This window comes from Fulmarus glacialis, unplaced genomic scaffold, assembly GCF_000690835.1.
Source record: "Fulmarus glacialis isolate BGI_N327 unplaced genomic scaffold, ASM69083v1 scaffold13618, whole genome shotgun sequence".
NCBI lineage: Eukaryota > Metazoa > Chordata > Aves > Procellariiformes > Procellariidae > Fulmarus > Fulmarus glacialis.
The window spans coordinates 1-21361 of NW_009230230.1; the positions used below are offsets into that span (position 1 = coordinate 1).

General features: G+C 42.8%; 1 protein-coding gene across 1 annotated transcript in view; it reads right to left on the minus strand.

The window, feature by feature from the left end:
• Positions 1-4315: 4315 nt before the first annotated feature.
• LOC104081409 (rab GTPase-activating protein 1-like) overlaps positions 4316-21361 on the minus strand; it is a gene marked incomplete at its 5' end in the record, with an annotated part of 89534 nt that continues 72488 nt past the window's right edge. Inside the window, 2 exons of the mRNA XM_009584153.1 lie at positions 4316-5218; positions 5493-5585. Of these exons, the coding sequence (XP_009582448.1) occupies positions 5204-5218; positions 5493-5585 (108 nt within the window). The remainder of the gene's footprint in view (positions 5219-5492; positions 5586-21361) is intronic.

Genomic DNA, 21361 nt, shown 5'->3' on the forward strand with positions numbered 1-21361 from the left:
TATTATTAAAGGCTCTAATGTGTCTGTATTTCTGTATTTTGTTCAGACCCATCTTGAAAACGTGGATTTTTATAGACTGCTATAAACTCGCTCTGCCAGTGAGCAGTTGTCAGAAAGTGACTTGACTTCACCTAAAAACTGGGACCAGATCAGGACGGTGTTGCTGCCAGATGCTGCAGCACCAATACCTTTTCATAGGGATGTTGCTTAGAGGGAGAAATCAGCAAATTCTTAAGACTTCCACAAAATAACCCAGAAAGAAGTTTGCTTTAACATTTTTGCTCTGCTTTTGCCAAAAGCTTCAGTGTCCGCAAAGCAAGCTGCACAATGTGAAGTTTGAAGTTCCTGCTTTGCATTCACAGACAAGTGGGTAAGCAAGCTACGTGGTTGGAAATGCGCTATCCTCCTCTTAAACTAGAATTTACATGGCACGTTTTTAGTAAGTTAAAGATCTCTTACCTTGGGCATCCAGTCAATAGCTAAGAGATGTTTTTATCTCGTTCACCATACTTTTAATTTGCAGCTGAAAGTCTCTTACAGGGCCACCTTTACTCTTCCTCCGCACAGGGCAGTATGCGCGATTAGATGGTTTGTCTTTTCCAGCTCCTCCCCCCAGATCTAGCAGTGAAAAACTGCCTCCTTCCTCAGGAGGAAACTCTTAATCTGCTTAAGTCTAAATAAAACCTGACGTTACACAGTAAAGACAAAAATAGCAAATAGCGCTTTTCATATATAGCAAACTATTTTCAATGGCTCTGAAAGATTTACAGGGTTTTATAAAGTAACATTCGCAATGGCATAAAGTTCAACAGATGGAGCTGGTTCGTTACAGCAGGACTCGCATCACAGACACCATTTTGTAACCTGGCATGAGCCAACTCGTCAGACCTGCTAGTTGTCCTTGGTGTAAACAGACAGCTTCCTCCCTTTTCTATACACACCACTAACAATTTACTGACTATGACAACGATTTCCTTCTCTTCAGCATTGCTCAGTTTCTACCATCAGTAAAATAAGAGATTCCTCTTTCCCAAATTCCTCCTTCCTGTTACAAAAGGCAGCTGGTGAACTCTGGTTAGCTTTTAAAAGGAGGATACTGCATTTCCAAAAGGGACAAACATCGCCGATACATACAAACACAAATAAACTTACCTCCTGTAAAGTCACAGACCAAATACTGCTTTCAACCATTGGTGTAAAGACAGTGAAAACAGGATATAAAATAATTTTTAATACCAACAAAGACAGCCGGGGAAAAAAAAATGCTGCTGATTCTTCAGTGGGTTTTTGGTTCTGAGTTTTAAAGAGGATATACTCCAGCTTCCATCACACACTGGACGGAAAAAAGAAGGCAAATTTGAAAGCAGTAGGCAAGCCTCAGCTCAGGAAGACTGAAAGGCTGAACTCCATCCACCCTCTGCTCCCTTCCAGCCAGCACCAAGGAGCAATTCCTGACAGGATTAGTGCCGATGATGCATCCTCTCTGTGCTGCTACTCGAGCAGGGTGTAACGAGTCACAAACCTTGTTAAGCAATTCAGCGTCACGTTTTCTGATGAGCAAACACCCAAACCCCAGATCTTTGGGCATGAACAGATCCTCAATGGTGGAATGAAAACACTGATTAAAATTCACTTTTCTGGATGTGAGCAAACAGAAGTCTTCGTAAGCCCACTGGAAAGGGCTCTTGCTTGCGGAGGAGCTCTGAAGGAAAACCCTGTGAACCTCCATCTAGAAATCCAAAAGGCTTTTACAGCAAACTATCCAGGAAAACCTCTCATGGGAAGCAACGCAGAGGCTCCTGCAGGTGGTTTGTGTTTTCTGTTTGTTGACTCTGAAGAAGCATTCCCAAAAATGCCTCAGCACACTTTTTTTAAAAACCACAAACAAACAACGATCCACATCAAGAGTTATCTTACGTTTTTCCTCATGACGGTTACCATTCAGTTACCATGACTCTGAATAAAAATGACCAGTGTATTAATTTTTGCTTCCACTTCAAACATGCAAAAGGCTATTATGTGCAAATTACACGTTTATTCAGAGGGACAACTTCTCCGTTGCACAACAAGGACCACAGAGGAAAAGGCGTTTCTACCCTCAGAACAGAACTGTGGGCACAAGCAGGGTCTGCTTGCAAAACCCCAGCCCATCTTTGTGCGTTTATATCCTCTTTATTTTAAATCAAGAAGTCCCAAGCCCAACTCCGGCAATTTCTCATCAAGTCAACCAAAACCCTATTACATGAGATGTTCTCAAACACAGAAAAAAACCCCATAATACATAGAAAAATACCAATCTGAACTATATTGCTATTTTTTCTGCACATGCAACTCACTTTTCCTCCTGGCTTCTATAGGCAATTTGTAATTTATTTTAACCAAAAGTCATGAAATTCGGTGACAAACAGCAATTTAGAACATATTTACTTTTGCACCTCTTTAAAATCTATCTGACAAAAATGTGAGTGATAATTTGTTATAAGCAATGGAAAATAAAGTGAAAAGGTTTCCATAAAAAAATACACTTTTCCTAAATAATACTTGTAAATACAGAAGGAAACAAACACCAAAAATAACGGCACTCTTTAATACTGTTCTTTTGGTAAGTCAAATCACAATCAACATGTAAAATACGAGCTGGGCAGGAACTCCTGTGGCATGTAACACAGCTTATTGTAGCACATGAATTTAACCTGTCAAGAAAACGCGACTGGTTAATGGCAGGCCAGACGTTGCAAAAAGAGCCCTTTTCTGGAGCCTGTGGAGCGTTTGGGGCCGGTGGGACCGGAGGAGCACCTTGCCTGGACATACCCAGCCGCCCCCGGGCAGGACGCATCTCTTTCCTGGCTGCTCAGCCCCACCGTTCCCGCGCTCGGGAACACCTCCAGGACCGAGCGCTGGGGAGGAGAGGAAGAAGCACGCCGCGCTCTCACCCTGCTCTGGTTCGGTCCTGGTCTCCCCGGGATGCCCGGGTGAAGGTCAGACCCGCACGCGAGAGCTGCGCCAGCTCCCGCGAGTTCCTTCCCCACCGCAGCAGGGATGGACCAGGAGACAGCAGTGCAGCAGGGGCCCCACTGCCATCGCGGTGGCTGCTCCTGACAAATCTCAGTTGGCCATAAAAACTGTAACATGCTGCAAACAACAAAAACTAACAACTATAACTAAAAACTGTCAACAGACTGAAAGCCTGTTTCCTTCTTGACCTGTAAGAGGAATATTCTGCAGGGATCTCCACTCCAGCGATCCCATCCAAGAAACATCCCTTCCTGGGCAGTAAACCAAAACCTCCTTTTGTTCTGGGAAGAGAAACTAAAAATTACAATGATGTAGGCCTTTAGGGCACAGCCCACAGCCCACACAGAGAGTGCACAAGGCCAGAGGGAGCTAACAGCAACGCCGCGCTCAGAGACAATACTGGCTTTTCAACAGCGTAGACTCAGTCCTTTCCCAAACCAAGCCCGGCTGGGCAAAGTCTGGCACTGATGCTGCCAAAATGAAATGCACTTCTAAATACACGGGCTGCAGAGCAATCATTTAAGGGACAAGCAAAGCTGGCTCTCCACCTTCTGCCTGTGAGGATCCACACAGTTTGCATTTCTTGCTGCCCTTTCGAAACACTCTTGAAATGTTGATTCCTACCAACCTCAACCTGACACATTAATAAAATCAAACAAGCAAGACAAGGAATGAGAGCACTTACAAACATTTCTCCATGACACCCATCAGCTGAAGAATGTGTCTGAACTTTGAACTTAATGTGCAACTAACTAGTTACAGGGACTCTCTCTAATCACAGCATCGCTAAGAGGATCAGGCCCAATCCGCCTTAATAAAAAAAAAAAATAAAAATCACACAGTGAGTTGCAAAAATGCAAGCCAAAACCCTGTAAATCACACAATGAGTTGCAAAAATGCAAGCCAAAACCCTGGGCTGTGATCTTGACTGTGACAGTGACTCACATAAACAGTGGCCAAAGAGTCACTTTCTATATACTCATTTGCAGCTTGGGGATAATGTTCTTCACTGTCCATCGCCCAAGATTAACTAGTTAATATGCTTCCACAGAGCTTTAAAGAACCTTATTTATTTTCTAAGTATTATTTTAACTCCACAGTACTATAAATGAGCCACTGGAAAAATACTCAGTCAGCCGCAAGTTGTGTTTTTTCCTAAATAGGTCATAGGTCACTATTGGCTCTCAGCTGCTACAGCAGTCCCAGTTCTCACAAACAATAACATCTACGTACACCCTTTGACATCAAAAGAACTACACTCAAAACATAATTTTTCACAGGTAAATACTTTTAAAAAAAAAAAGTCAGTTTTACTTTGTCTATACCTGTAACTCTATCTTGTCACATTTATGAATTATGGCATAGTCTTTCACTACAGATTTTCATACTGTGGTTTTCTGAACATGGTGCGCTTTCCTTACATTCACAGACCACGTAAACCTGTTGCACCCTGTATGATTATTTACTACTCCACACTCCTGGTAGACTCCGTACCAACTGCAATGTCACTTAACAGATTAAGGCACAATGAAGAACAGCAGGAAAACAGTACAGGTATATGTAAGCAATGTCAGTTCCCAGCTAACCTGGGCAATGGGCAGTAAAGTGCTTCATCTCTGGCAGCTTCACCTAAAGAAAACTGAATTTTTCACAACAGGGTAAGCAATAAATGGATCCTGAACACTAAGTGAAGTATATGCCTAGAGGCAGAGCCTCCATCACACAAAAATCTATGGCAACAGAAGGTAGCAGTGACAATAAAAGCAAATACATTGGTAAGATAAGCAATGCTGATCCAAAATTAAAGAACTATTCTTTTTTGGTGAACTATCAAGCTATCCTATTAATAACTGAACCTTTATTTCTCTGCTGCTTTAAAGCAGGATACTTATCACTATTAATTCTACTGCAGTAGTACCTTGGGACCTGAGGAGAGCTCTGCGTCCCACCGTACTAGGCATTATATTCACAAAAAATTACTAACGCTTGGTATAAACAGAGATGAATAACAAGGATCATATCAGTCAAGGAAGAGTTCATCTTCCAAAAGTCTCTGTGGATGCCACTGCACACAGCTTGTGCTAGCACAATGTGTATTTTCTCCTTTTTGTGTCTGTAGCTGAGAATCACCCTTTGTTTCTGCGTCTCATGAAGATCTCCCGTAAAAGTGCAACAGCAGGAGAGTTACCTACAAACATATAAACTGAAAGAAGAAAAATATTATATGTGGCTACTTGCAGATGTCTTGAGAGTTACAAATTGTGATTGAAATATTCCTGGAAAAAACACTAAGTCCAAGTGCTTGTTCAAGAAAGGGGATGAGGAGTTTCACCTGCCACTTAACTTCCCTACGATCTACATCGGCATATCCCAGAGAGGCGAGCGCAGTACACGCACCTCTGCTTAACCGCTGGAACCGCGTCACTCCCCACGGGATCTAGCCAAAGAAACAGGCTCCCATAAAGCATCTCCCGTACCTTGTATCTGTCCATAGGATCTTCCTGCTGCAGCTGACTCTCTCGCATTGTTTGGTACTCTCTCTCATATTTCTTCAGCTTTTTTGTTGGCACCTGTGGAACACATTTGGAAAACATGCATTTAAAGATTAGACGAACACCGGAAAGGCTGTCTGAAAGCTCTCCTTGCAAACAGGAAGCCAAGGAAGTGCTGGAAAGCTGCTGCTGAATAAAGTCGCTCCCAATTGCCCCCCCTTCCCTACTCAGCAAGCCATGTCAAACACTTACCAATACAGTTCACATCGACAGAAATCTTTCTGTGCCGACTGTTGTTAATTATTCCAATATTTAAAGGAAAACAAGAGTGAAGTAGAGACATTTTAATAACAGTAACAAGAAGGAAAAAAGCGTGAACAACAGGAGTGAGAGAACAGGGAAGAGGAAAACATGCTTTCATAGGTATGATTCAACAAAACAATGCTTTAGCCAGAAAACTGTTAAAAGTGAGATTAGAAGAAAGGAGTGTGCACGCAAAAGGACTGGACAGTTCCCTAGGGGAGATCAGAGTAATGGTTTTTATTGCTGAAGGAGTATTAATGTCTAATTACAGCTTCAGACCAACGCCCTCATGAAGTCTGGCATCAGGCTGCTCCTAGGCAAAGGTGGAGACGCTGCAGTGCCGCTTCCAGCCGCAGCAGGGAAACAGTGAGGCGACTACATAGAAATCACAAGCAAGTTCGGAAAACAACCATGCAGAAAGGTCAAGTCCCAGACAGCTTGATTTCTGGGAAAGCTTCACAGCTTCAACTTAAAACAAGGTACACAAAGAACATCCTTTTTTTTTTAAACAAAGCGTGGAGATCCTCTGCTTTACTTTCACCTTTTAATTGGGCACACTGTACTATACGAGCGATCCCATCTCTCTCTGGAGACCTTTAATAGCATTACTCTGTCCCTACCGCACAACAACAAGAAGCCGGCCCTGGTAAGTGTCGGGTCGTCTGCTGGCAGCTGGAGAGATCCCGTACGCCATATACCATCATGACGTGTAAACATGCGCTTTTCCTGCATCTGTTATGTATGTATCTGTTCCTCTTGCCTATATTGATCATATCTAGCTGACTCCTGGTGTGAGGACATGCCACTGTCACCTTGCCTTAGGGCAAAATATGACTGCCAATGAGCAGAGATATGTGTTTACATGTAGTTCTGGTATCGTTTTCCCTTTACTGGTTTTCAGGCCAATACCTCCTTCCTCTGCAGTACAGGAAGGGACTAAGCAAGTTCTCGGTGTCGCTGCAGAGGCCTCTGGGAGGTACAGGTAGAAAACGTGAAACCCATGATCTGCAAAGCACAGCACACAGGGAGCACTAATAAAGCAGCACCGATGCCCACAATTACTGATGAAATCTTAAACCAACCCCCCTAAAGAAAGCAAAGAGAAAAGGGTAAACATAAAAACATAATGCACTTCGGACAAAGAGAATTTCACTTTGATGACACTTAATACCACAAAACACAATGAAATGAAAGTGATTAAATCAGTGGTGCTTTTTTATATTTCAACTGAGCAACATTCAAGACGCAAACCCAGCCCGTTTTGTCTTAGCTGCAACTTGAAGGGCTACAACTTGTTGAGGCTACTTAATATTCAAGAATAAGCAATCTTTTCCAAGTAGTTTTCTAAATGAAGTGAACCAATCACACATCCAAAGCCTGATCTATTCCCTCTTTCCACGATTCTTACTGTGATCTTACGCAGAGAAACAGATCAAGGCTCCCAGGCTGGGGTGTTACAAGGACACCCTCCAAACCTAGTTCTCCTGGGCTGTTCTGGAGTTTTGTGCTCCAATGTGCTACCAGCACAAAATGAAGATAAACATGAGGGTGACGTCGTGGCGCAGCACACACAAAGGTGCAATACAGGTGTAACTTAGAAGATGATCTGTTCAACCAAAGATTGTCCCGATTTTTGATACTTTTCACTAAGACTAGATAAAGCCTTTAAAGGACACAGAAGAAGTAAGTCTAACTGCACAGAGAGAGAGACAAACCTCCCATCCACGCAGCTGTGTGATTACCTCCCCCGCCACCATTTCCCTCACGTTTACGTCAGCGGTGCCGTATGCAGCCCAGCCCGGTGCCCGGTGCCGGGGACTGCCTCCACTGACCACCACAGCGACCCACCAACGGCTTCACCTTTACAGCTGCCTGGAGCAGCATCCCCCTTTTCGCTTTAACCACAAGATTTGCTTAAATTACTCGTGAACGAAAATCGCAGTTCTCTATAATCCAGAAGATACAGGCAAAATACAGCATAAAGGTAATGATCTGAGTAAGTAACTCTTACCAAGAGAGCAAAGGGGATATAAAGCACCGCTATGACCCAAATGCCTACGCTGAGCACTGTGCCACAGCTGTCCCGCACCAGGCTGAGCCTGTGCATGAGGAGATGACTGCTGCTTCTTGGTAACACAACCTCACATACAGCAGCCAGCAGCGTGCAACACTCCTTACTCATTTTTTAAATGTTAATTTTTTAAGTTGCCTGAGAGCAGCCTTATTTCTCTGGCTTCACCTTGTATTGAGATAAGGCAGAATTTAACTTGCATAGAGTCTGTCTGGCACTTAATCATCTGCCTCAACTACACCAGAAACTAATCTGAACACGTTACATCAAAAACCATATGATGAGCAGGGGAGAATGAGAGTCAGCTGCTTCATTTAACTGCTCTCCACTGTCTTCACAGTCTGTTTCCACTCGCTGACAAATCACAACCATTTCTTAATGCATGGTAACTCTTCCCATCAACCGTTCTTACCTATATGTTCTCCTTTACTTTCTTAAATTTTAATTCATAGCTGTGAGTAGGGCCACGCGTGGCTTTATGGGGATAAGGTACCTCTTTCACCACTGCAGGAGCTATCCATGGCCGTGGCCTGGGATGAAGGGTGGTCTGTGTGCCTGGCATGCTCTCCAGCAAGCAAACAGCACGGCAACACCTTCTTAGCAATGTTAACGGTAAATAACACGTGAAACAGGGATCAAATCATGAAAGGGGTAAGCATCAGGGTGTGAGCATCATATTGCGACACAGAAAACAGCCTCCATGCTCATTGAAAGAATATCCTGACTTATGCATCTTAGTATCTATTTCTTAATCGGAAAGTAGTACCTAAATACAGTGAAAGTCTATTTTAAGAGTTTGGGGGTGGGTGGGGGAAATTCCTATTAGAAAAACAGTTCATACTAATCCACTTATCCCATAAAATACAAACTTGAGCAGGTATGCTTAATAACTTTGGCAGGGACTATGCCTCACTGTTATTGTCTATTCAGCCACTTTACTCAAAGGAGTTTGATAATTTATTACAGCACTTTCTTCTTCTGGGTATACACTAATAAATGAAAAAAAAATTTAAAAGCCCATTTCCATATTCCGCAATTTAATTCCCTGAAACAGTTTGTGAATTCAACAAGGGACTTCTCTGTAAGCCCTTTCTAAGTAAGTACATAGTGCTAGCTATGCTTCAATCTTCATGGACTGCTCCTGAACAAAGTGTGCTCATAAATTTTCTGTAAAAGCTTCTGCAGTATTGATTTCTTCTTTCTTTAGCACCATGGGGTATATTGGCTAGAACTGACGGTTATCAAATTTAGGAGACTCTTATGGTTTATAAACATTGCTCATCTGTTTATCTCAGTATCTTAACTCCTTGACTCATTTTATTTTATTGTGTTCAAGCATAAAATCATGTCACAACTAGTCGTACGTACAGAAAAAGCCATGCAGAGCATCTTAATAAAACATCCACGCAGAAGAACTGAACAAGCAAAACCTCTTTCTGAAAAAAAACCAACAGACTACTGCATTGAACGCTCAAAGGACTCACCGCAGTGAGATGATACATGTCAGGTGAGAAACATAAATACTTTGTTTTTAGCTGCCCCCCTCTTCAGACAGGGCTGGAAAGATCTGCTCTGGCAACCCTGCGCACAGGCAGCGTGCCGAGCACCAGCATCCACTCAGCTCCAGGAGACCTTTCCCTCCTTCTGCAGTTTCTTTAGCTGTTTACAGACAGTTCTGTCTGACCTTGCTGGATTAATAAATCACACATCTATGACTCCTTCCTCCGAAATGTTTTATTGCTCTAATGAAGCATGAGCAGAGGAGGTAGTTATCATTATGTCCATTTGACAGCCAAGGAAATGGAAGCAGAGATGCAAAGTGATTTCCTGAACATATTGAAGACAGCCAGAGGCTGATCCAGACAGAAAAATCCTATTACCTGATTTCTAATTTCCAGCACCGCCATAATGCCAGACTGAGCAGAGTATCTCTTTCCCAGAGTCCCACTTCTTTTCTCTGTCTAGCACTGCATAAACACTCCAAAATATATTGTCCCATCACACCAACAATGTAGCCAATATTCTGCGATCTCTGCACTCTTAAAATTTTTCCTCTCTAGTTCTCACCTCAGTGTGGAAGGAAAAAAAAGAAGAAAAAAGCCAATTAACAAAATCTGCAATGCTTTCCTTTCCCATTCTTTGAAGCAGGTGACTTAATTTTCTGTTTCACTGGCGATGGATTTGCTTGGCATTTCAAGATTGAGGCAGGCGACTTGCATCCCTCCAAAAACAGGGTTACACTGTGTGCTGATGCCTGGTGTGGGAGACCCCGAGCTTGCTTTGGGCGAGCACTGACAGCAACCACCGACGCCGGCTGCAGTCCACCTTCCCTTTTATCCATCCACCACACGCATCTCAGGCTGCGATCCCCGTGATAAGCCCGGACTCTTCCCACTCTGCAAAGCAAGGCCATTTCCAAGCACACGTGAAACTGGGAGCCCGGCTCAGGGTGATGGGACCAGCCGGAGCTCGCTCAGCCCTGGCTCAGCCCTTCACGCAGCCACGAGTACTGGCTGCAAGTGGCTCTCACTAGCCACTGCTACCTGCGCCCCTCTCGAGAAGATCTGAGTTACGCTTGCGCGTACTTAATTTTCTTCACATTATGATTTAAAACAATATCAAAAGCAAGTTAATTTCAAAATGACACTTGCTCTCCAGAGCGTGTCATATGAAGACTGTAAGCTTTAAACAGAACCTCAGTCAGCAGATTAGAGACAACAAATTTGAGATCACACACATCGTCTTAGTTCACGTTCAAAGTTGTTGTATCAATTTGTTCTAGTTAACACTTCATGTTTAAAAGACAGCTAAATCAGGTTCAAGGAAGGATAATATGGCTGTATTTAAACACTTTATTAGGCCAAATTAAAGCTTTAATGTAACAAAAACATACGAAGAAACTAACTCAGTGCTCTCCTGGTCTGTGCAGTCGTTGCTATACATAACTGTATCGTCCTTTCCTTAAAATATGGTTGCCAAAAGGCATGAAGAAGTATCCTGCAATATCTGTCACTGGGAATAAGATTCAGAAGTAGATAAGCAATTTATTTTTCTTTTGGGAGGATGCAGTGGTGGAGAAGAACGAACAAAACCCACAGTAACATGTTCACAACAGTCTCGTCTCTTGGATTAGACTTTAAAGGGGGTGAGTGGGATGTCGTATACAATACAATCTGAACAACTGTATCTCCAATGAGATATTAGCCACAAGCATGAAATCCGAGAGGAAAAAGGGCAAATCATAATTTCTCACAAAACTCTCTTTTCGCTGGGTAGTCTGCAGAGAAGAAAATCTGCAGCATTCATTTGCAGAAAAAATGTAGGGATTAAAATCAGCTGCCTCCTTAGGAAAATTCACAAGCTGGAACACAGCTTGAAGAATTCCCATTTCTCCTTTTGTCACGGTGCGATGAAGGGCTTGCTGATAATAAGCTGTTTCACCACAGGTTTGAAATCAAGTGGAACAGCCCTCGTCAGCCTTTCACCTAGCTACAGCATCGCATCCAGGACCCAGACATACCCCAACTCTAAAACACACCACAAATCTCCTTAAATGTCATCTAACCCCTGGTTTTGGGGCAACGTGATCAAAAAGTTTTTGTGAAGCAGCCTCTCACACATCATCTGATTCTAGCATTACCCTCATCGCAGCCTGGCTTTGGGCAAGCTTGCAGCACAAAACCTGCAGTGCTTGGGCTGATTAGCCACCTCTCATGGCAGTTGATGAAGGTGGGTCCACAGTGCTGTTATTCTGCTCGAGCTCGCATGTTGCACACAGCACAATAAAAGCCCTGAATGTCAGATGCTATTTTATCATCTCCGCCAGGAGGAAGGAGATGTTCCCTGAAATTCCTTGGAAACGTACCTCATGTTGGAGAGATTGTCTGCTTAATGCGTGCCTGTCTGAATGCCTGCTGCAGAGCAGCATCTCTCTCCACCTCCGTTTGGAAGAAAGAAGAACTTGCAGAAATGCTCTTTTTATATCAGCAAAGCAGCTTGCTCCACACCAGCACACCTAGGTATCCCTTCCTTGCAGGGGGAGAGTTTTCTTCCTTCAGCAAGTCACCTCCTTGCCAGCTCTGTAGGTGTAAGACCTCCTGAAGAGAGTCTTCAGGATAAACACAAATCCAATTTGAAAGCTGGCTGGAGGCAAAGGAAACCAGCTTTGCTGTGAATTTTTATTTTTATTTCATTCTTCCACATCAGTTCATTATCAGAATATTTCAAATGCAACTGAGACACCCACAGGAATTTATAAAAAGAGGGGAAAGGCAGGTTGCAAAATTTACAGAGTACCTGCACAATTTACTGTGATTCAAAATGGCAGTGGCCCCAATCAGTGGCACTGGATGATTTCCAACACCATACCCTTTTGTCAGATTTTAATCTCTAGAATGTATTTCCATTCATCTAAACCTGCTGCATCTAAACCTGATGAACCTGGCATAACACATTCTTCTTCCATAGCCCTGATGTTTAAAGATCTGCTTAGTTAGGCTCAGTTAGTGATACAGTTAACTAAGTTAAAAAAGTGAGCTGAGACGGATAGATACTCAATAAGCCTCATTGTAGAGCAATCCAGTGGCAACACAGTGAAAGAGAATGAGAAATTCAGATTCCCTGAACTGTAGCTCTAAACACCAGTGTGTACTTTTGCACTCACCATAGTGCTGGTGTTTGAGAGGCACATATACTGACTGCAGGGGAATCTGCATTTTAAAAAAAAAAAAAAAGGCTCAAGGAAAGCATGTTCTGCCTTGTGGCAGAGACTCTTCAAAACACTCCTCTTCAGATCCCCAAATTGGTTTTCAGCATTCAAAAATTCATCTTCACTTTGAGATATGGAGGGCTTATTATCCACTTCAACTCTATTTGTTTTAGCAAAAAAGAGACACCCCGAGTGGCTTAAAAGCAGTGCTTGAAAATGGCTGATTATTTTATATACTTGCAGCTGATGTCTAGCAGCTCACCCAGGCAAAAAGTGCTTCCTCTCGCGTACAGATAAGGGCTTTAGCATTGAGATGCACACCGTGAAAGGAAACAGCTATGTCCACTTTGTCAGCAAGCATCCATTTTGCATTTAAATTGGCTCTGGTCAACAGGAACACTGTGGTTAAGGATACAAATATTTGAAACATTCTACATGGAAAGTATCTGTGTACACGTCATTTTTATTATCCGACATAACTGAAAGAATGCCTGAACAAAATGCCTTTCTCTGCTACGGAAGACTACATAGGCTAAATGAAACTACCTATATATCCCAAGGCCCCTGGCACTCTGACCAGCCATCTGGGATAAGGCCCTGCTCTGGATAATACAGTTACTATGAACAGCAGCAGTTTTTCCAGCACAGAATTTATTCATTGGTTTGCAACATAACAGTTCCATGTGATTTTGTGTGTCTTGCATACAAACACCTTTTGGTATACAGCATTTGGTGCTAAAGGTTTTATACGTATCCTCCGTGACTATGCAAAATCAGACCCTCGGCCCTTCCCCATTTAGGGGTACATCGTTCATTTTGATTTAGATCTAACCCACGCCCACAACGATTTTAGAGCTTTGGTTGTATTTTTTGGCACATCACATCAATAGAAGAGAAGGGCGAGCGGGAAGACAAGTGCAGTCTTCACCACCATCCCTGTGACAACAGAATCAAAAATTCAGGAAAAAGTCCCCAGTGATTTTCTTGCATCACTTAGCAAAGAAACCACCTCTCCCAGCCACGCTGTGTCAGGGTCCGCTTTCCAACCTTGTTTATCCTGAAACTAACACAGACCTATCTCACAGCCACACCTATAGAAAATTGCTGACACAAGGCTAGCAACTGGTCAGTAACCAGGTTCAAAATATTGGTATTATCAAGGCTGTAAAACCTGTCACGTTGAACAAAGTTCACAGAGCCAACAGCTTTCAGCTAATAAACCCCCGGCTGAATACATCTTCTGAAACCTGCCACGAGACTAGACTGGTGAAACTGGCTGTCTGTCAGACTAGATTCTGACTCTGCTGGGTTATCTAGCCACCTCTTGCCTCCTGTCACACTCCATGCCCAGCACAAGAGTGACATTAAAAAATATTCTACATCCTGAAATGGAGGATGGGTGGTAGATCGCAACTCTAAACCATATGCTCAGGTAAGCTATTCATCAGTAAAGAACCTCGCAGTATTCTTTGAACACATGTTCTATGTGTTAATATTATTTTAGATCAATTCTGTGTCACAGTATCAAGAAATTGTAATACTGTCACACTTTAAATTTGCATCTTTAAAATCACAGTCAGGCTTCTCTGATGTGTGGTGTGGTCCTTGATGCTAAACCACCTTTCATTACTTTCATAAATATTTCAAATCCACAAGTTACTAACAGCAATTACCCTCTAGTGCATTACTCCATTAGCAGAAAATGCATACCTTTTCTATATTAAAGCCGAACCATTACATACTTACATTCAGGGCTCCACAATCCCTTCTGTTATATCAAATACTTTTACCTATATTTCAGCAACTAACACAACTTTTAGCACATCTTCTCAAAAGCCTTGCCTTTTTTCTGCTTGCCCAGCTCCATAAACACAACAGCTAAAACCCTAAAATAAAAAAAAATTCTTTAAAACCGCACATTAAATGATCAGCATTTTGAAAATACAAGTGGGACAGTGTCCAACTTCCAAGGTATCAGAAACGCTCACTGAAGCATTTTACTGCAATAGCTAATCCTTGCCCTGCTCCGTTACCTCTCACATCCTTCCTCTGCCGAGACGGTTTCCCCAGTGCCTTTAACGAGGCTTCAGCTTTTGCCATATTTGCACCTTTCAGCCTTTGTGGTACCTGCAAAATGCCTTGGCACGGAGCTGGCAGGTAACTGGAGGAAGGGCAGGCCAGGAGAGTTTAAAAGCACTAGTCAGCCATTCATGCAGTGTAAGCAGCTGCTGGAGAGCATCCCTGGGGACGGGAACGCACAGCAGCACCGCACGTCAGCCCCAAGAGATACAAAGCAGGCGTACCGATTCGCAAACCTGTATACACAAGGCTGCTTTTTGGTTTTTTAAACCTTCTGCTGTTTCACTGCCCCAGCTATGGTTCCACCACCACCGCTAGCACTACCGGCTGAGTTTGCCACTGCACCTGTGCGGAGACCTGCGCTCATCCATTACGTCTAGCTGTCAGGCTAATCAATTACCAATGAACTCAAGACCTTCCACTTTATCATCTAGCAGGGAAAATCCCAAAAGCATCTTAAGCACTGACACAAGCAAGAAGTTTGCATCATGCAGGAGGGGCTGAAGATGGAAGATGAAATGTGGCTGTGCTGCCAACTTCAGCTGGAAAGCCAAGCTGCTGCTGCCACTGAAGAGAGAGCCCTACAAAAGAAAGGGCTCCTATAAAAGGAAAACAACCACTTTTTGTGGAAAAGGAAGCCAGTTAATATTAGCAGCAACATCTAGCTCCCACTACTGTCACCCTCTGGTACCAACAGCTGCAAAGAAACAGCAAGCCCAATTTTCTTTCCGAGCCCTCTGTCCCATTCCTCCTGCCATGGAAAGGAAGGGACCCTCAGTTTTGGGATAACTGAATTCAGTGTTTCCTGACCTGCTACGGAAGTTCAACCTGAGCCTGCACAATCTCTGTGTGCTTGTTCTTCCCCACACACTTAGCTTCTGTGATCTCCAAGGTAAAGGACAAACAAATGCCATGATATCTTAACTTGGGATTACTTTGGTGACTCTACCTTGTAGCAAGAGTTCAACGCTTTGTATACACGCTGAGCTTTGTCTTGGGATAGCTAACATGCTACTCCGAAATCAAACCATTGGGATTTTTCTTAGCACGAAAGACAAGCCTACAGCTTTATAACATCAGCGGCCAGCATAACCAACGCTCCAGTCTTTTTTTTTTTTTTTGTAAGTTCATGTTGACACAGCTAGAGGGAGGCAATAAAGAAAAGATGTGCATATTAAGCGGTGCATGAAAGCACAAACTGAACAAGATAAAAAACACTGAAATACATTTTCCAACTTCGGCAGCGAATTTATGCCAAATTCTGAGAACTGGGTTCAAAAAGCGTGAAAATTGTTGAAGACAATGAAGACAGAATATTTTTAATTAACATTCGCCTACACAAACTTTCTATTCCATCTTCTAGTAATTAAGAAATTAGGCTTCTATAAAGAGATTAACTGCCTTTTCATCTAGTTTTAGCACTCCTTTCGAAGTCAGTAAACATACTGATCATGGAGACACTGACAGAACACCGATAAATATGTGTACTTTGCATTTGCTATGATTACACACAAAGCTTTCGGGTTTGTATATAGCTTTACTAAGGTGTAATGTATTATACATAATGGCAATCTACAAGAAAATACAAGTGAGGTAAGAAAGCTGAAGGCTTAGAATTCAGGAGTTTCAAATCTTTCATTTGACCCACTTCACCTTCTCATCTTAACACGATGACTACTGTATCTAACAGATTTGAGATGGCTGTATCAATCTTACCTGACCTACCTCATCTGTGGGGAGAGAAATAAGCTAAATGCTGCTTTATTCTAATTTAACCATTTCTGCATTTAAATGTTGAAATATAGCCTCCAAAATAACTCATCACCTGCTCTTCTTTAGTTGCAAAGGTTCATGCTGATACCCAACATATTCAAGGTCATTAAAACTAAAGACCTAATGAACCAATAATGTCTAGAAACTTACTTCAAATTTCTTCTCCCAAATGGGCTTGTAACAATGACAGAAACAGAAGTAGAGTTTCTCAAGTACCCAGAAAAACTTGTGTCAATTTTCCTGGAATTCTTTCTAAGAAGAAAATGAGGAAGCTCCAAAATACTGAAATGTCCCGCTTTTTAATGTTTAATCACAAAGACTCTGTTCTTATTTATAAAATGTCTATTTGAGACATTCCTTAAATAATTCCCTCTTGATCCAATGCAATAAAAGGGCAGCAAGAAGAAATGCTTTCAAACATGAAGAAAAAAGAACATAAATGGAAAAAAATATAGGTAATTAATTAGGGAGAAATAAAACAATAACTAAAACTAAATGCAGAAGAAAAAAGTTTAAATTCTTTCTTGAGTTTCGTTAGGCTGGACTTGATTCTAGAGCATACTGAAAACAAGAGGATTCTTAAGCAATGTTGATATGCATTAATAATTAGAGCTCGAAAATAATATGATTCAGACGAGTCAGAATTGTCCAGAAAACGGCTCTGCTCTGTTGGAAACCAGGCTGCAGGTTTTTATGTGGAGCAGAAGTACTGACAGAACTAGCAGATGAGATCTCCGGTCCAGTGATGTTCATTTTTAGTAAATCCTTGAACACAGTGGAGATTCACTTAGACTAGAAGAAAATTCTGTATTACCAATATTTAAGAACCACAAATCAAACCATCTGGATGACTTTTGTTGGTTAGCTGAAATCCAGAAACCCCCACACACGCTCTGCAGAGCTGATACGGATCCAGCAGGTAACTAGAGTAGGAATGTAACTGGTTCCACACCAATGTGATTTTTTAAACTGTAGGTCCCATTTTATTCTTTATCTACAGGTTTGATTGATCAAAGTAACTTTACAGTTATAATAGTCTTCTCTAGCACTGGATTCACTACCACATGATAAATTTATTTTAAAAAAACCAAACAAACAAAACCCCCAGAAGAGTATCCGACAGCCATAAAGCATGAATTTAAAAGCTTAGGAAATGGGTCAAAAAGCCACTGTCAAAGGGAATCATTATTCAATGATATTTTTCATTTTGGGTTAATGACATCCTAAAGGGTGTCTTCTGGGACTCATAAAAGATCCAGCACTATCAAGCATTACATCAGTGGCCTGGAAGTGAAAAATACAGTCCCGTTAATAAAATTTGCAGATGACGCATGGATAGAAAGAGCAGGAAAGAACAAGAAAAAGGACCAGAAAATTGCACACATATATTTGAATTCCTGGAAATAGCTTACTCAAATGAAACGCAGCACTGTGCTGATTCCAGACCAAGTGTATGCAGGCCTTTACTACAGCACAGAGCAGTAGATCTCCAGCCGGGGTTGAATCCCATGAAGAGATGGGATCAGTCCCAAGAAAGCACCATTTGGGCTCTTCCAAAAGTTTGGAAACTTTTCTGCTCTCTGGGAAGAATGGGGGATGGAGGAATGGGAGGCACATGCTGTGAAAGCAGCCTGCCATCGGCTGGGCAAGACCTAGCTCTTCCTCCACAGCCCTCTCCCTCCCACCTCACTGCTTGACAGCAAGCTGACCAAAATAATCCTTCAAAAATATGCTAATTCAATTTTTATTTTTAATTATATCAGTACCATTCATAACACAGCCCCACAAGTAGCTGCATCGGCACCGCTCAGGAGGCCATACATTGCGGTGTGGGACTGGGAACAAACCGGTGTAGAGAGAAGGGCAGGAAATAACAGACCACCTTTGCAGCGAGAGAAACGTTAACTCTGCCATCAGAGTCAGGCTGTGGCAGAAAGGCTAACGGGAGCCCCAGGATGCACAAGGATAAGAAAAGTCAAGATGACTAGGGAAGTTTTAACCCTGGATCGTCGCTGAGACCAATACTGGAATACTGCATCTAGTCCTGGGAGATGCAGTGGGGGAAAAAAAAGATGACGAGGATGCGGAACAGAGCCACCGAACTGTTTGTGCAGGGTGTAGATGCCTCACAGCAAGAGGTTTAAGAGCTCAAGCTCCTCAGTTTGTACAAGAGAGCACAGACAGAATGCTGTACTCTGGCACAAAAACGCATGCCAGATCCAAGATTGGAAGCTGAAACTAGAATGAATCTAAATGAGAAGTTAGAAACGTATTTTGAACAGCGAGAGATTAACAGATTAGCATGGAAAATGATACCTTTCCCACCTCCTATTACACTCAAATGAGAGCTGGATGCTTTTCCAGAAGAGCATTTAATAGAGATTTTAATTTTCAAAAAATGCTACTGGAATGAAGTTGGATGAAAGAGATGAAGCTTAGATAATGGAAAGATGAAGGTCTGCCTGGCCTTAACCTCTGCGAATCAGTGGGAAGATGAACCACCTCTCTCATTTCCATGCAATTGAACTTCGATGCCAAACATGGGCTACACAGTGACACTGTCAGACACAGATTGCACCACGGAGCGTTTAACAGAGACAGGAAAACCATTAGACTGATGTGCACTGACGCAATACCAAGGACCAGGGCTGGATGCAACCCAGCAGCAGCTGACGGCTTCTCATGCCGTGGGGAGTTGACCCCCATGCCCTCCCACTTGCCAAATGCCATGACTGTTTTCTGCCCTGATACCAAAGGCTACGGCTTCACCTTTGACAGCTTCTATTCCGCATTAATAATATGCAGCAGCAAAAACATGCTGCACATGGAAGGTTTAGGACAGCAGAAAACAAATGGGATGCAATATAGAAGTAAATAGCCCAAGGTATTTTACTACCAATTACTAATTTTCACATTTAATAAGAAATGAGTGATGAAGCTCAAATAAGCATGAACGAGAATAAAATTCTATGCCAGCTACACATTAACATAACATAAAACATCTGCTTCTTCACCGTTTACGAGTTCCACGAGGGCTAGATTCGTGTACCTTAAATGAGCACTCTGCGAGTTTTATTAGACAAGCGTCTGCTCCATGATCAAGTCTGGTTTTAGTAGCAGGAGGGACCAGGAGCTTACCCATTGCGGGGAAATTGCCTCCTCTCTGGCCTGCAAGGATTGTATATGACAGCGGTCATACGGGGGTTTCACACTGTCGCTGCAGAAGCTGTGCCAGTTTTCCTAAATATGCTGGAACTCCAAGACTTGGGAAAGAACTCCAAAACATGGGAAATCCCAGGAAAGAATAGATTTCATTTTGATGTGTTTAGTTCTAACATCCAAAGGTGTCAACCAAGTCTTACTGAGAAAAAATTGCAGCCAAACTAATATTTGTATACATCAGTTACACTCTCAAATCTAAAATAAGTTAGTAAGCAAACTACAGTCTGATACGACGATCCATTAATTAGCTTTATATGAGCAGTTTCCTTCACTGACTTCAAATCTTGATGAGGTTCAGGGGAAGAAGATAACATCGTGCGGCTGACTCCTTAAAGCAGAACAACAATGTAGAATCCTAATAAACAAAAATTCAGGTGATATTTCATGTTATTTTTACTATTCCATACAAACATGGCTCCTTTGATTTTTTGGGAAGACTGAAGATTTGTACTGGTAAAAGAAATTGCAGAAAAGCTGATGAAACTGAAAGGATGACAAGCGTGTGTGGGACACACAAAATCTTTAAAAATCAAAAGAGTTAAAGAGCGACTATGTCCTGAAATCACAAAAGACAAGGAACTTGAGCAATCAAGGGAAGAAAAAGACAAAAACTATTAGAGCTTTTGTTTTTCTACATCATCCGTTTAACAAATAAAATTTGTTATTTTATTATACATGTATGTAAGAAAATTTTTCCTGCTCCAAAGACAAGGTGAGAGGATCAGGAGAGAATCTGGCTGCTCCTGCCCCAGAGGAGGAAGGGGCGGAGGCGAGACAGCTCCTAGAGACATCCTGAGAGCAGGATCCCTCCTTCTGTTGGGAAGGGAAGGAGGATTATAGCTGCTGGAAAGAGCCCAATTCTCCTAACAGCGACCACCCAAACTCCCTTATTCCTCCTTTGGCAGTAGCACAGCAGCAGCACGCCAGCGGTAATGCCACCCAGGGAAAGATGGTCTTCAAAAGCTCAAATGCTGCCAGCTCCTCCTCTCTGCAGGACTCCACACGAGGCAGAATTACAGACTCATAGAGAAATTTAGATTGGAAGGGCTCTCCAGAGGGCACATAGACCAACCTCCTGCTCAGGCAGGGACAGCTTCAAAGTCAGAGCATGATGCTCATGAAAGTCTCCAAGGATGGAGATGCCAGGGCAGAACTGCTTTCCCTTACGCTGAGCCAGAATTTGCTTTGCTGCAAATCATGACCATTCCTTCTTGTCTTGTCACTGCATGCCTCTGAGAAGAATTTGGCTCCATCCTCTCTAGGACCTTCTTTTCGGTGGCAGGAGACTGCAAACAGATCCCTCCTGAGCTTTCTCTTCTTCAGGCTAAGCTGCCCCAACCCTCTCATCCTTCCCTCGTGCGGTCGGCCCCCTGCCTTCCCAGTGGTCCTCCGTTGGACTGGCTCTAGGTTGTGAATATCCCTTTTCTCCGTGGGGGCTCAGTGTGTGAGATGCAGCCTCACAACTGCTGGGTGGAAGGGAATAACCATTTCACGTGACATGCTGTCTGTGCTCTTGGTAACACTGCCTCATGCACAGCTAGCCTTCGTCACTACAGGGGCACGCTGCTGACTTCTGTTGTCATCCACCACGCCGCCCGATGCCCTTTTTGCATTGATGCTATCCAGACATTTGGTCCCCAGCCTGCACAGACGATGGAGTTATTCCTACCCAGGGAGGAACCCAGGGTTTTGCATTTG